A 14,845-nucleotide genomic window follows, 5' to 3' on the forward strand; every position below is an offset into this window, starting at 1 on the left:
CCTCTCCTAAGTGAATAGCCAATGCAGGAATTCTAAGGTTAACTTCGCCAGTAGACTGTTAACTCTGCAGATGCAAGATGTGTGGTTGGGAACACTAGAGGCCAGTAAATGTTATCAAAGATGAAGATGATGGTGGCTTTACACAGGGGGCACTATGAAACAATTCTGACTACTAGTAAATGTACAGGGGGTGTGGTTAACTAACAAGGCATTAATGTCCCTGGCATATACAGGTTTGCCAGTTCATTGGATGTACTCTGTCAGGAGAATTTAATTTCTGTTGTTGGGGAAAAAGTCTTTTGGTGGTCTAGTTATTTTAACTGGTGTGGATTAAAGAGGTTGTTTCATTAAAAACCAGCAATAAAGTTGATCTTTTGACTTTTCCAGCTTATCTTGACATTGATCCAATTGTCAAATGTCTGTCGGGGAAGATGGTCGTCTCTGTTGGTAAATGCCTAGCAAATACGTTGCACATCGACCCTCAAAACTCGACCCTGGCTGATGCCAACTGCACAGGAGCCGCCAGTATCTCCTTCCTGAATGGTATATTTGTGCAAGACATCACAACCATAGCCAGAACTGCCTACTGTGGAAATGTAATGAAGGTAAGAGGCTAATTGAGAGCACGCTAAAGGTGTATAAAGGTCCCCTAAAAATGCACAAGAGAAGCAGCTGTTAAAGAGTGATCTTCCATGTGAAAGGATGGTCAGAGAGCGTAACCTTAGGGTAGGCTAGAGGTGGATTTTGGGGGGAGTCTCCTGTTGGTGCAACAATGGTGACTATAAGACAGTCATGTATTAGTGTGAGAGAGCTGGCTGTGAGCGATCAGTTGATGGTTGGACAAGCTTCTCGAGGGAACATTTCATTAAGATGTAAGAGAGTTGGCTATTAGAGAGCCATCTGGTGGTTTGAGAGGCTGGTCAGGGAGAGTGGTCTTTTGGTGGGAGAGAGGTGACCAGGGAGTCAATTGATGGTGTGAGAGAGGTGACAATTAGAGAGTGTGCTGTGGTGAGATGGTTATGGGATAACCACCTGATGGTGTTTAAGAATGTGTTGTGGGAGAAGCCATTGGGAGTGTAAGAGAGTTAGATGATGGTTTGTGAGAGAGGTGTGTGGCTAAGACATATAACAGTGGAAAATAAGCTGTTGTGGGAGAATCACATAGTAGTGTGTGAGAGGAGACTCTAAGGAACTCACCTGATGCAGTAAAGAAGGGGGTGTGATAATAATGGGCTGTGAGAGGGTCCAAGAATGTTGTACCACAGTCCCCTGGTGATGTGAGGTTGGTGGGCAGTATCGACTGGCCTATGGAGCAATCAGGAAGTGCCTGATGGGTTTGTCTGACAGGTCAATGTGTGGGCTGAGGTTTTAGCTGTTTGTGGGCCTGTTAAGAGTCTGCTGGGTAAATGTTTACTGTTGATTTTCCTGATAACACAATCATTGCCTGGATCACGCAGAAATGCATCCAATCTCCCCTCCCTAGCAGCAAATATGTAAAGTGTTTCTTTGCGAATTCAGAATTACCCTAATTTGCAAATGTGGGTGACTTGTTTAGCTAATTGACTCACCCCACAAAGAAATATTTATGCAAGGTTCATCATCTGGGGGAAAATAGAAGTGAAAACACAATGTGTCAGTCATTGGTGTATAACCCGGAGCTAAACTATAACTCTACATATTTACTACTGGCTACAACATACCAAATAGGTGTGACAATGACTAACACAAACGATTAATGTGATGTACTTTGGAATAACTCAAAAACATCTTCTTTTCCATGTATCTCTTGATACCAAACTATTGGAAGACAAAAAGCAACAGTTTAATGCATGTCCTATTGAGTCCCATGTAACTTGGTGTTTGTGACTAAACAGGACTCACCCCAATTAAACAGTTTGATGTATTTTTCTGGGAACACCATCAGATGATCTGGGTGGCCATCTTTGTAAAATACTGCAATGGACTAGTGGAGCAAAAAGGACAGATGTGGTCTATCCACTTTCATGAAACTGTGTTAAGTCTAGGAAAAGTAACAGTGGCATAAGTTAATATTAGGGCAATTGCAGCATGAGATTCAAGTTCGGAAAACCCAAGGAGGACTCACTCTGTGTGAGCACTTGGGTATAAACCTGCTAGTGGCAGTGGAGTCGGGTTAACGAAAAAGCCTAGGAGGAATGTATCACAACATAACTGCTTTGAATAAAGAATTATTCTTAAGGAAAAATGCTAAATGTTGAAGGATTCACCAATCAACAGGCTATAATCACAATGAATGAATGAATGAATGACTACTCATTTGTATAGCGCATGGTTACCCAGAGGCATCCCAGCGCTGCAGTGGTCCAATTCATCCCCGGTGAGATTAGGGAAATAGGAAGGTTTTCAGCATATTCCTAAACCTAAGATGTTTCTCCTCCATCCGAATAGGGTCGGGCAGGTTGTTCCAAAGTTTAGCTGACTGAACAGAAAAACGTCTGCCACCCATGCGGCTTCTCCTTATTCGTGGGACTGCCAGAAAGTTCTTGCTGCTGGATTTAACAAAAAACAGCCTCCAGGGGCCCAAAACCGACCCCCACCTGTGCGGCGCACCAGGGGATTGCCCGGTGCCCGCTATGGCCAGTCCGGCCCTGCTTGAATCAAATGAAAGCCGCTTGTCTCCAGTCTCCATCATTGGGGGTCGGTAAGAACCAATGAGACACTGATAGCTAGTCTGGTAGGGGATTTTGGATAATGAGGTGAGTTTTGGCACACCCTAATTCACTGAGGTTCCAAGTCTCTATCCACAGTTCTGTATATGAGCAGAAATCCCTCCACCTCACTATCCAAAATCCCCTACCAGACTAGCTATCAGTGTCTCATTGGTTCTTACCGACCCCCAATGATTAGACAACCTAGAACATGGAGTTAGAATACCTCAGGTAACGTGGAACACATGAACACTCTTTCGTCATACTAACATATCAATCCGGAACGAGGAGTCAATGAGGACACGTGCAAGTTTGAAATGTTTCTAATGCTGTGTTCTTAAATGCAGTATCTTAGCTAATACAAGCAAACATATTATAAGGAACAAGGTTAACAGCATGGTTACTATTCCATAGAATACAAAGGGTGAAAGCATGTTAAAATGCTAAAGGAAAAACGTTTTAATAGAACCTCAGTTTACCCTCCCTAGCTAGTATATTATATTATATCTACAGAAGGTCTCTTTGAGTTTAGAAGGGTGGGCCCATACCTTTGGGTTCAGCAGCAATGGATCACATCATCTCCTGCACCAATCTCTGCATACGTAAAGAAGCAGCGTTATCTGCCTGGGGCGTTCGCTCATTTGCATGGTGGCATGCCCCATGCAAAGAGGAAATACCTTTGGCTCTGCACCAGCGCCGTATTACAGGCATGGTTGCAGAGGCAAAGAAGCTATCAGTGCAACCCCTGAGAGCAGCCTTCTGCAGGGGGCATATGGGGTCCTATAGACCCCCAGACACCCCCTTGCAGGTGGTTGCTGTAAAGCAGCCGCTCCTTGCTTTCACCCGAATGTGCAGCCCTGGGGGCAGCGCAAGTTCGTGGCTGCCCTGGGGGCAACCTGTTCTCCATAATTGGGGGCATTTTTCAGGATTGCGCTGGGTGCACCTTTAGAAAGGTGCACCCAGTGCCATCCTGGAAAAGTTGCCCCATATGTAATGTGGCCCCAGGTACACAATACTTTCCAGTACTCATGGATGGCCTACTTGATTTTAGGAATTGTCTCATCTTGTACTTCTCATTCTTATTTATCTGTTTCTTAGCTATGGCTCTTTGAATCAGTAGCTGCGGATCTCACATCTGCTCTTGACTTCATCCTGCTCTTTAATTCTATGTCTTATGGTTGGGCTTCCCGTTCTGGGATAAATATAGAGTCCATGACACACACCTATATGTAGTAGTCGGGCCTTCTTGCTGCTGTGAGACTACAGACAAGTTGTAGGTACATCACATCATGACATTTGGTGTGAGACTGTCACCCACACCATCTGCTCTGCCTCGTTATGTTGATAGGTTTGGCATCTAGTGGAGCGGCAGGTGGGCAAGATGTGTTTGGTCAACTTGGTAAACTAGCAGGTGAAACAGTAACTTACCTTAATGTTTCCAAAATTGTTTATCATGCCTATTGAAATGTCAAGAAACATAATCAAAATGCTGCTGTTGCTTTCTCTTTAAGAAAGATTGGGTATATTTGGGTAGAAGTGATGCCCTTGACACCATGCTCAAGAGTATCAATTTACTACTGAACAAGGACGTAATGCTCTAACTGAATGTAGCATACCTAGAGGCAATCTCATACACAGCAGAGTGAATAAGAAGTCAATATAAAAAACTGTAAATAAATGCATTGATAAACTAGTGGGGTATGGCCGCTCCTCCTTTTGTCCTGATTTTTTTACTGAATTTTGACCCTTTGTCTTGAATTATTTACAGTCCTGTACTGAATTTGCCTCCAAGCCATGAGTAAACATAGCGGATGTATTTTCAGGTGCTCCTTATGTCATGGTTAATATTATTTTTAGGGATCAATGAACACCAAAGGCCTTTCAAGCACTTACAAGTATGGTGTTTACTCAAGATCCATCTTGAACTGAATTACTTGAATGTATTCCCAAATATCATTATCAAGTAAACCAGGCACCTGAAGTAACTTGATGTGACTTAAATCACACAATTTAGTCATATGGGTGAGCTGAGATTTGAACCTAGGCCTCTGGTCACACATAGTGCAATTAAGCAATTGCCTAGATTTTCGAAGTCCCCTTTAGCACCAAAGGACTGTGTTTTTGTACAATTCTATCAGATGAGTAGTACTCTGTGTTAATTGAATGCAGATAACAGGTTAACTTGACACATGTCTAAAAAAAAAAAAAAGGTACATAGTGAAGGTGAGGGACTGCGAGACCACATATTCTAACATCACTGGTTTTCTCGGTGGTCAAACAGCATTAAAACAAGTATGGATTATGTGATCCTGAGTGCAGTACGGATGTGGTCAGTAAGCGCAGAGTGAAATCATAGGCATAGCTAAAAAGAACAAAATATTTTCTTACTATTTTTGATCTTTCACCCTCAAGTAATACAAAATAAAATAATGCTCACCTAAAATGAAAAGCAAATGTAAGTTTTAAAAATCAGAGAGAAATATACTATTTTATTTTAATGAAACCTTTGGTGGTTATTGTGATTACTGCAGATCAATGTGTGTGCAACCAGAAGCCCATAAAACTAAATTCTGCTTGGTTCAGCAGGTAATCGTGACTTGTGTATTTTTAGTGCTAAGAGGCCCCTGCCCTTCACAGAAAGCATTTTGACTATGTAAGTCATAATTAAGTATGCAGTACACACAATATATGATAGCTTGCCACTAAATGTGGATATACATTGTGGATGAAATCAAGAAAGTGTTTTCAAGTATCAGCTGTTCATTAAAAGCCGGCACACCACAATTCAGCTTGGAACACCCCCTACCATACCTCTCAAAAAGAATAAATCTTTGTGTTCAGAAAGCTTAAAGTGGATCCATCACTTGACACCACCTCTACAGGCTTCCAAGCAGCCTTTAAATGTACAGATTAACCAACTGCACAGGTCTACATTTCTTTTCAGGCAGCCGGGACCCTGGCAAGATGGCTTGTTTCTTGCTTATAAGTATCTGCCAGTCCACCTGGATCACAGCACAGGAGACCTTCTACTTCAGCCATGCATTTAACCTGTAATGTAGGTCTTTTAGCACAAAGTCTAAATTACGGACAAATGCCATCTGTTAAAATCTCCATCATGGGCACAGACATCAGGGTTGATTCACAGACACTCCATGAAAAGTATAGAAGGATGATCACCCTATTTTCAGTCCAAGTCTGACCTTATAGGTGGGAAACTCATCTGATGGAGTGAAGGCTTGTCATATCAGCCAGGGACATGTGGAAGTGTCATCTGATGGATTCATAGCTGTAGAAAAGGAACCGAAACAGCTGTCAAGCTGCAGCACCTATAGGCTCGGTCAATGCAAGATGATACATCCTATAAGCACAGAAAGTGAGAAGAAACAAAAAGCTGAGACCCCACCCAGCCGGCCATTTCCTTCCTACTTACAAACCGTATCTATTTCAACTAGGAAAGGTTTTACACTCATAAGTAAAGAGAATCCCCTGCACTTCTCAGTTCTGCCATAATTGTGAGCCAATAAAGGCAGTAGTAAAGCTTCAGATTGACACTGAGGTATAGATATTTAATGTGCACCTAGTGGCCAGATACCCTGGATGGGGAAATCCCCTTTAAATGACTGTTCGTTTATGCAATATTGATGAACTAGCCACTGGATCTTTTAGCATTCACATTCTAGTAAATATCGAGTGTGCATGAGGTGTGTGTGTTCTAGCAACACAATATTGCTGAGGTGTTTGGTCCTAATATGTAGAAGAGACAAGCATGAGTTGCTGAGAGAGATGGAAGTATGCCAGGGTAAGAGGCACTTCTACCCGAGTACTTCACCAACCGCAGTCCTCAAGTGCCATGTGGTCCCATCGCCAGCTGCCATGTAAGGGTAAAAGCAGCTTCACTATCCTGAGTGGTAACATTTAGATACCTCCTTTGGAGCTTCTAAAGGGCAGAATGTAGCGCCGGGATCTACATTGGAGGATAAGATCAACCACAGGTCTTGGTGAGTCCAGCCCACCTCTACAGTCAAAGGTTAAAGACATCCTCACTCTCCAGTGGTACAAGAAACAGTCATTCATCCTGTTTGGAGCTATTTGATGGGGGGGGGGGGGGGGGGGGGGCTGAAGGGAGAGGCAGAATCTATGCGAGCCTTGCTTTCCTGTGGCACAATGTATTCACAGAATGTACCAGGGCCAGGCCCTGGTAAAGTCAGGGTCCAGTGCAGCCCCATTAGAGGCTGGAGGAGGCTGGGATTAGCCAATTTCTTAGCGCTGCGATTCTAAGCCTCAATTTCAATGCTATTAGAAATCACTAAGATGGAAACACTTAAAGTCACGACCCCTCTGGAGAGGGACAGTTAGGGTAAGCTTCGACAATCCACTCTAAATATAGAGATGTTCTTGGACAAGACGGGTGCGTGTTTGAACGATGAGATTGCCTACACAATGTCTTCCCTATATGCAGCTCAGGATGTTGGTCTCAGAGCTATAAACAACGACCTAGTCATTGGATGCAGCAACTCTGTTGGTTTACCCTGTGGCCTTAGAAACATAAAGGCGAACATCTGCACAGTTTTTACTCTTATAATAGATAGTATAAATGTTCCTTCTCAAAAGGAGCGCACTCATGAGAACCACACCCAGTTAGAAAATCAACAGAACTAAGTTAAATGTAAATACAAGCACATTAAAAATCTAATTTGAGGACATGAACAGAGAGAAACGTTTGGATGGGTGGGACACTTGGCCAAAATAATTCCTGTGGTCTACATGGTTATCATCTTTAGAAGGCCATACACATTGGGAGAATTATTCACAGGTATGAAACTTTGTGTACTCTGAAAACGTGTCAAACCAATTTCTCTGGGCTATTCTGTTAACTCTCCCTAAATTGTAGTGTAAATGTATTGTAATTGCATTTATATAGTGTTTAATGCCCCTAACGTTTTACGCTCAGGCAGCACGCTGCTCCTGAACTCAAGGTTAGTTCAGTGTTACTGGGATTAGTTATATGTGCTCAAGCAAAGCATTCCATTGAGTGACTCCAGTTTCTTCTGTTATATTAAAGTAACTAGCAGCCCGTCCCGACCTTGTCCGGGAGCATTCAGGCTTCCCCTACCCCTGCCTCCCCCCGACATTGCCCAGCAGCCCGCGCCCCCGCCTGTCCCGTCTCCCGCCTGCCCCGACCCCCGCCTGCCCCGACATTGCCTTTCCTCAGCCGATCTGTTTTCCCGCCTGGCCCGACCCCCGCCTGTCCTGAGTCAATGGAGGTCGGACAAAATGTTCCACCTGTCACCTTGTTAGTCCCCATCCCCCGCCTGCCCCGACCCCCGCCAGCCCCGACATTGCCTTTCCTTAGCCGATCTGTTTTCCCGCCTTGGCCGACCCCCGACTGTCCTGAGTCGATGGAGGTCGGACAGTAGTACGTGCAAAATGTTCCACCCGTCACCTTGTTAGTCCCCGTCCCCCGCCTGCCCCGACCCCCGCCTGCCCCGACATTGCCTTTCCTCAGCCGATCTGTTCTGTTGTAACTCCCCGTGGACAGTAGTACATGCAAAATGTTTCACCCGTCACCTTGTTAGTCCACGTCCCCCGCCTGCCCCGACCCCCGCCTGACCCGACATTGCCTTTCCTCAGCCGATCTGTTCTGTTGTAACTCCACGTGGACAGTAGTACATGCAAAATGTTTCACCCATCACCTTGTTGGTCCCCGTCCCCCGCCTGCCCCGACCCCCGACCTGCCCCGAGATTGCCTTTCCTCAGCCGATCTGTTCTGTTGTAACTCCCCATCCCCCGCCTGGCCCGACACCCGCCTGCCCCGACATTGTCCCCGGAGCCTTACCTCAGCCGCCGCTCCTCAGTTCACCGCTCCTCGGCGCTCTGCTCCTCACCGCCTGTCCGCCGCCGCTCCTCCCCCGCGCCATGTCCGCCTCTCCGCTGCTCGCACCGCCGCTGGCCTGTCTGCTGCTCCTCACGTCACCGCTCCTCCCCCGCGCCTTGTCCGCCGCTCCTCGGACGCCGCTCCTCCCCGTGCTCCTGACGTGAGCACGCACGTCGCGGCCGGCTCTAACATGGAGGGACTACTTTTTTTTAATATAAATTTTGTAAATAACGTTTATTTTTTATATTTATATAGCCTATAACTATCTACACACCCTGACGATTTCAACGGTGTATCAGGTGTGTAGATTGGCGCCGTGGTTCCCGAGTTTACCCGCCTCAAAGCCTGAAAGTTCTTACTTTATTATAGTAGTATAGATTGGACTCAGATGTGATGATCGATGGGAAAAAGAGGGATATATGAGTTCATTCAGATTTAGTGTGTTTCATAGGTGAGTTAGAAGAGATTATGTACTGTTAGGTTGCAGAGGTATCACTTTCCAAAAAGGAGAGGTTGTAATGTTGGAGATTAGTTTTGGGTAATTCCTAGAAATACATTATAGAGATTAAGGCAAGTATTCATGTGACTTAGAGAAATTCGTTCTCAGATAGAAGAGGCAAGCAGAGGATGGAAAAGAGGGAGGGAGCCATTTAAAAGATAAAGGAAAGGTGACCACCAGAAGTTTTAGGGTAAATGTCAGTTTTTTTTGTCATGATAGATTTGAGAAAGATAGAAGATATTTTTTGAGACAGTATTCAATTTTAGTATGCAACACTTTAGAAAGAAACACCACTCTTTGCATGTGCTATATCAGGCACTTTAATAGGTGCTATAATTAGGCGAACAGTCTGTCCACTGATAAGTTTCCACTAGACCACTGATTCAGCAAGGAGAGCTGATCAGCTCAGGGGGTGGTATAAAATAGTAATGGCTGGACGCAAACATTGAAAGACGATTCTGCAAATGCTTGAGTGAATGCTATTGATGTTCACCCTCAAGCTTGGCAAGTTTGTTATTATTCGTAAAAGCAAAGTGGGATCCATTATGATGCTGCTGGTTGTGGTATGACTCAAGATGAAAGGTGAGGGGCCCCTTCAAAAATTAAATGAAGACTTTGGGCCACTGGTTAGGTTTCCGGAAGCACTGCCCTTTGTTAGGTGGTAGGCAGAGGATTGCAAATGTATGCTCTGTTGTGCAAGGTTTAGGGGGACCCATTATAGGAGACTCAGGGGCATATCATTAAGGGCCTGAGATATAATTATCGCCGCTTTAGCGTTTGTTTTTGGGCAAAAAGCAGCGGTAATTATATTGCATTATTTGCAAGGACATGCTAGCGCGTGTTTCCTTGACTCAGCTCCTGTTTTGTTCACGCCTCGCTTTGCATCTCTAATGAGATGCAAAGGAGGCGTGCCTAACAAAACACCATGGGAAAATATTGCTACCCCAGCTTCGCGATATCATCAACGAGGGGTATCGATATTTTAAATCCTGTTAACTATGCCTTAACGCAGGAATTTAACGTCTGTTAAATTCCTGACTAAGGCATAGCTAACATGGGAAGTGGATTATGGTGATACGACCACAGGGTCGTATCACCAAGGTTATCTCCGTTTTGGGTGCAACATCGCTGGTTTTCCAGCGATGTTGGCTCATTTCTCTGGAATATTATCACCCTGGAGTAACGCATTGTTAATAACGCGTTGCCAGGGCGATACATTTCTGCAATGGACGACGATAAATAAACAAGCGCTAAGTGCACTTTGCGTTTATTTATCGCCGTCCTAGTAAATATCCCTATCAGGTTTTTGTCTTCCTTGATCACACTTTCAATTTGACTGATGGCAGGGAAATGCTGACGCCTCACAACTCTTTGTGCCTCCGTTGTGGGTGCTCCGGGATAGAATCTGCCCTGCTGTGAGGGCTTCATTACACAAAGGTTGTGTCTGGAGAACACCCTGACAAGTACATCTGCACGCAGAACCAATCTAAACTAGTTGTTCTATATATATGTCCTTCACAAAGATGTATCACCAGCAATGGAGTAAATAAATATCTTTATTTTCAATTTGCCAGTTGTCCTGCCAAACCTCCTAACGCACTCTGAAAAGAGCATTCAGCACATGAACTCTTGCTGTAAACATCCGTTCTTTAAATTATAAATTTTTTAACCAATGCTGTTTTCGTCCCATGTTCTCCTCTCTCTGTTGGAGGGTTCACTATGATATTTAGGTTTCTCTATGACATTTACCCAGTGGAATGCATTTCAAGTTAAAATGGTGAGATGTATCATCTTCATAAATGCATCCTTTAAAAACAACTTCCTCCCTAATCACACACTCTTTTCTGCAATCAAGGTCACTGACATATCTGATGTAGTCCTCCCTCAAATGTTTTGCCTCCACTACTGTTTTCTAAAGTTCGTTTTTGGTATATGGAATCTGTGCACTTTACCATTGCTAATCAATGCTAAAGTGATTGTGCTCTCTCCCTTAGATATAGTAAAATTGGCCAACACATGTTGGCACATTTAGTTTACTAGTTTGCCCCTAGTAAAATGGTACTCGTGAATCCAGGGCCTATAAATTAAATGCTACTAGTGTTCCCAAAGCACTTACTCTACACAAACTAAAGATCACACTAAAATCTGTTGCAGGTCTGTAATTTCAGCCTGAAGTGCATTTTTAAATTTCCAATTTGAACTGGCAAGATTAATCTTTTAAAATCCTAAACACACAAACGTCCGTCTGGCTATCTGTGAATAAGAGGAGAGGGAAAATAAAGTCTGTGTAGTGTGTAAGGAAAAGGAGGTAGAAATATCCTTCAGGACAAGAACTCGCACTAATCTGTTAGATGATATGCTTCATCATATGGCTTCCCTCCTCACACCGTGTTGTGGGCTACGACTCCCTGAGGGGAGGAGCTGAGGTGTTTTCTCAAAGGAAGAGCGCAAAAGAATACCGATGAATGAGGGGAGAGTCCAGAGAAAGTAAGTGAGTGATTTAAAAATGTCTCTATGGATCCACTGAAATTTTAGTAGGTGATCACAAGGGCATGATTAAAAAACGAGAGGGCTAGGGATCCAACAGATATAACCCTAGTTCAAGGGCCACATGTTTGGTAAATATTCTGGCCACCACTGGAACTGGGCGGTTAGCGGTTCAAGGACCGTCTTCCCTTCAGAGGGGTTCATTTACTATGAAAAAATGATAACGTTATTATATTATAACCATGTTCAATTGTTGGGAAACATTATATATTGTGTACTCTATTTGGCTGTGTAAAAGCATGCTTACCTATGGTGCCATATTTGCAAGCTCACTCTCCGTGCTCTTGTACCATCTCTTGATGCCCAGCTGAAAGGAGCATAGAACATTGTGTCCAGTAATATGCAAATTTAGTACATACATGTTGTTCCGAAAAATGAGGGGGGAACAAACGGGCATTGCTGTTTCCTCTTTTGTAGGGGACATGATTCAGTAGTGTTAAGTCTCCTTGAGACTTTGTAATCTTCTGTCTCATGCGTCTATCTTTCAATAGCCAGTGTGTATTCAGACCCCACCTCTAGGAGTACGTGCATTCCTAGCAGTTCTTGTCAATCCCAAGAAAACCTGTTGATAACGCTTTCTAATGCACCATCGCCCAGTCAGATCCAGTTCATGATGCATGTCTGTCAGTGTCAGTGGGGGAGATATCAATGTGCGAAGTGCTACATGCAAAACCTGCTCCAGGGAACAAGGCGGGTGGAGCATAGTCCAGAGGGGGACATGCTGCGTGTGACGGTGGTGTGCTTAAGATAATGAAGTGCACCCAGCCTGGCTACAAGGCCCCACGCCGTCTCACCAAACGGGTGTGGCGGATACAGCTGAGGCCAAGTGGTAGAGGTTAAGATATACGGACACTTATCCTTGGCCTTGAACACCTGTGTGGCGCTGGTAGGACGATCAGGGGAATGGGTGGAACCTATTCCAAATAGTGGCCCGCTCAGTGCACCGGCGGTGTACTTTAGAGAACAAGTCCAGCCACCTCACTGAGTGTGGGAGGCGGGAAAATAGGAGGCCAACTGATGGGGGTAAACGTGGGCGGTTACCAAACCTCGTCCTCCATGCCTAATTAGCGCACCAACTTACAACGGAAAGGGCTGCCTCATGCACACATACAAGGGAACATGACACTAGTCTTTTATCACCCCAGACTTCTTGGAGTCTTAGCAAGTAAAGGGAAGAACTTTCCAGAACCAGATATAGGGATATCCTAAAATATTTACCCACTTCAATGGCTAGCATGAGGTAAGAATCAAATCGGGGTCCCCGGAAGATCCTGTCAAACCAGAGATGTTTAGATTGTGTCAGAACTTCATCATGACGGAAGGGCGGGAGCTGATTAACAAATCTCTGCAGTCAGCCACGATCCCGAAATCGTGGAAGCACGCCAAGGTGATCCCCTTGTTAAAAAAACCCACCCTGGACTCTTCCGAGCCAGAAAGCTTCCGGCCTATCTCCTTGCTCCCGTACTTGGCCAAAGTTACGGAGGCTCATGTAAATTCCATCTTGACGGGTTTCTTGGAGACTAACGGGATCTTGGAGGAGTCTCAGAATGGATTCCGTGCTAAACGTAGCACGGAGTCGGCTTTACTAGCCTTTATGGAACATCTAAGGGTGGCACAGGACATGGGCAGCACCTCAGCTGTGGTGCTGCTGGATTTGAGCGCGGCGTTTGACACCGTTTCCCATGGGATCCTGCTTAGGAGACTGTGGGAGATAGGTGTCAGTGATGAAGCTCTGGACTGGTTCGTGTCATTTCTATCTGACCGTTCCTTCCAGGTTCACGCTCCTCCATACTCATCCAGCAGTTATCCATTAGGCTGCGGTGTCCCACAGGGCTCTGCCCTCAGCCCCATGCTGTTTAATGTGTATGTCCACCCCTTGGCCATAATGGCCAGGGAACGTAACATCAAATTAATATCCTATGCGGATGATACGCAACTGATTTTTACCTTTTCTAATAACACCGTGGGAGATCAAGCCAAATTTCAAGAGGACATTCTGGCCATTTCCAGCTGGCTAACAGAGAACTGCCTTCAGCTAAATTCATCTAAGACTGAAGTCCTCCTTATTGGCACTGATACTCAAAAGTGGGATGAGCGGTGGGGGCCCCCTACATTGGGTCCCCCTCCCACGCCCAAGAGGGAAGTAAAAAATCTGGGCGTGATTCTAGATGACACACTCACCCTGGATTCCCACGCAAAAAGAGTCGCTGGTACTTGTTATGGTCGCCTGCGCTCTCTGAAACCTATCCTCAGCTTCTTTGAACCTTCCATCCGTCAGACAATTGTCCAAGCTATGATCTTATCCCATCTAGACTATTGTAATGTTCTTATGCTTGGGTCCAATCTGACAGTCGTTAATAGACTACAAAGAGCCCAGAACGCTGCAGCCCGTACTTTGTTCGGTCTGCCGAAACGCTGCCACACATCTCAGGTCTTACGTAGACTCCATTGGCTGCCCGTTAAACAGCGCATTCAATTTAAAGCCTTTTGTGTTATTCGCAGAATGTTGCATTGTTTAGGTCCCCAAATCTTGCAAGGAATTTGTTCCTTTTAGGTCCCGCCACGTGCCCTCCGCTCTGCGGATCTTTCCCTTGCCTGTACCATCAAGATCCGGAAGTGCAGAGCTGGAGGCCGATCTTTTAAGTTCCTGGCTCCAAAACTCTGGAACTCTATCCCTCTGGATGTGCGCTCCATCACTAATCACCTTCATTTTCAAAAACATGCTAAAACTTGGCTGTTTTCTTCTATCTAGGGCTCCTTTTGAGCAGGTACTTTATCATATCCCTCTGGGTGTTATGTAATTGGGCTTGTCTGCAAGCGCTGGGACGCCTCGTTGCTGGGGTAGCCATGCGCTATATAAGCGTTTTATAACATAACATAACATAACATAACATAACATAACATAACAGATACTGAACCCTCAGAAAACCTTTTCAGTACACTCCTGGACCTACGGACATTACAGAGGAAGGACTGCTTTTTTCTCCAGAGGATAGCCCTGCTGCTTGAGGCCTGCCTTGTTCCCCAAAGGACTGCTCTATGACTTAAGGCCTGCCATGTTCCTCAGAAGATTGCCCTGCTGCTTCCAGAAGCCTGTCCTGCTTCTTGAGCTTTTCCTTGTTACCCCAGAGGACTGCTCTGCTGCTTGAAGCCTGCATTGCTCTGTGAGAAGGAACACTGGACCTGCTCCTTTCATTCCTGGAGAATCTGAGGGGCTACAAGGGTCAGTTGGCTGAC

The 14,845-nt window shown here is 45.0% G+C and overlaps 1 protein-coding gene across 1 annotated transcript in view; it reads left to right on the forward strand.

Annotated features, from left to right (window-relative positions):
- The window catches only part of LOC147733125 (pancreatic secretory granule membrane major glycoprotein GP2-like), a 183,311-nt gene that overhangs the window by 41,701 nt on the left and 126,765 nt on the right, over positions 1 to 14,845 (forward strand). The window contains exon 3 of the mRNA XM_086955865.1: positions 388 to 605. Within this exon, the coding sequence (XP_086811991.1) occupies positions 388 to 605 (218 nt within the window). The remainder of the gene's footprint in view (positions 1 to 387; positions 606 to 14,845) is intronic.

This window comes from Lissotriton vulgaris, chromosome 2_1 (assembly GCF_964263255.1).
Source record: "Lissotriton vulgaris chromosome 2_1, aLisVul1.2, whole genome shotgun sequence".
NCBI lineage: Eukaryota > Metazoa > Chordata > Amphibia > Caudata > Salamandridae > Lissotriton > Lissotriton vulgaris.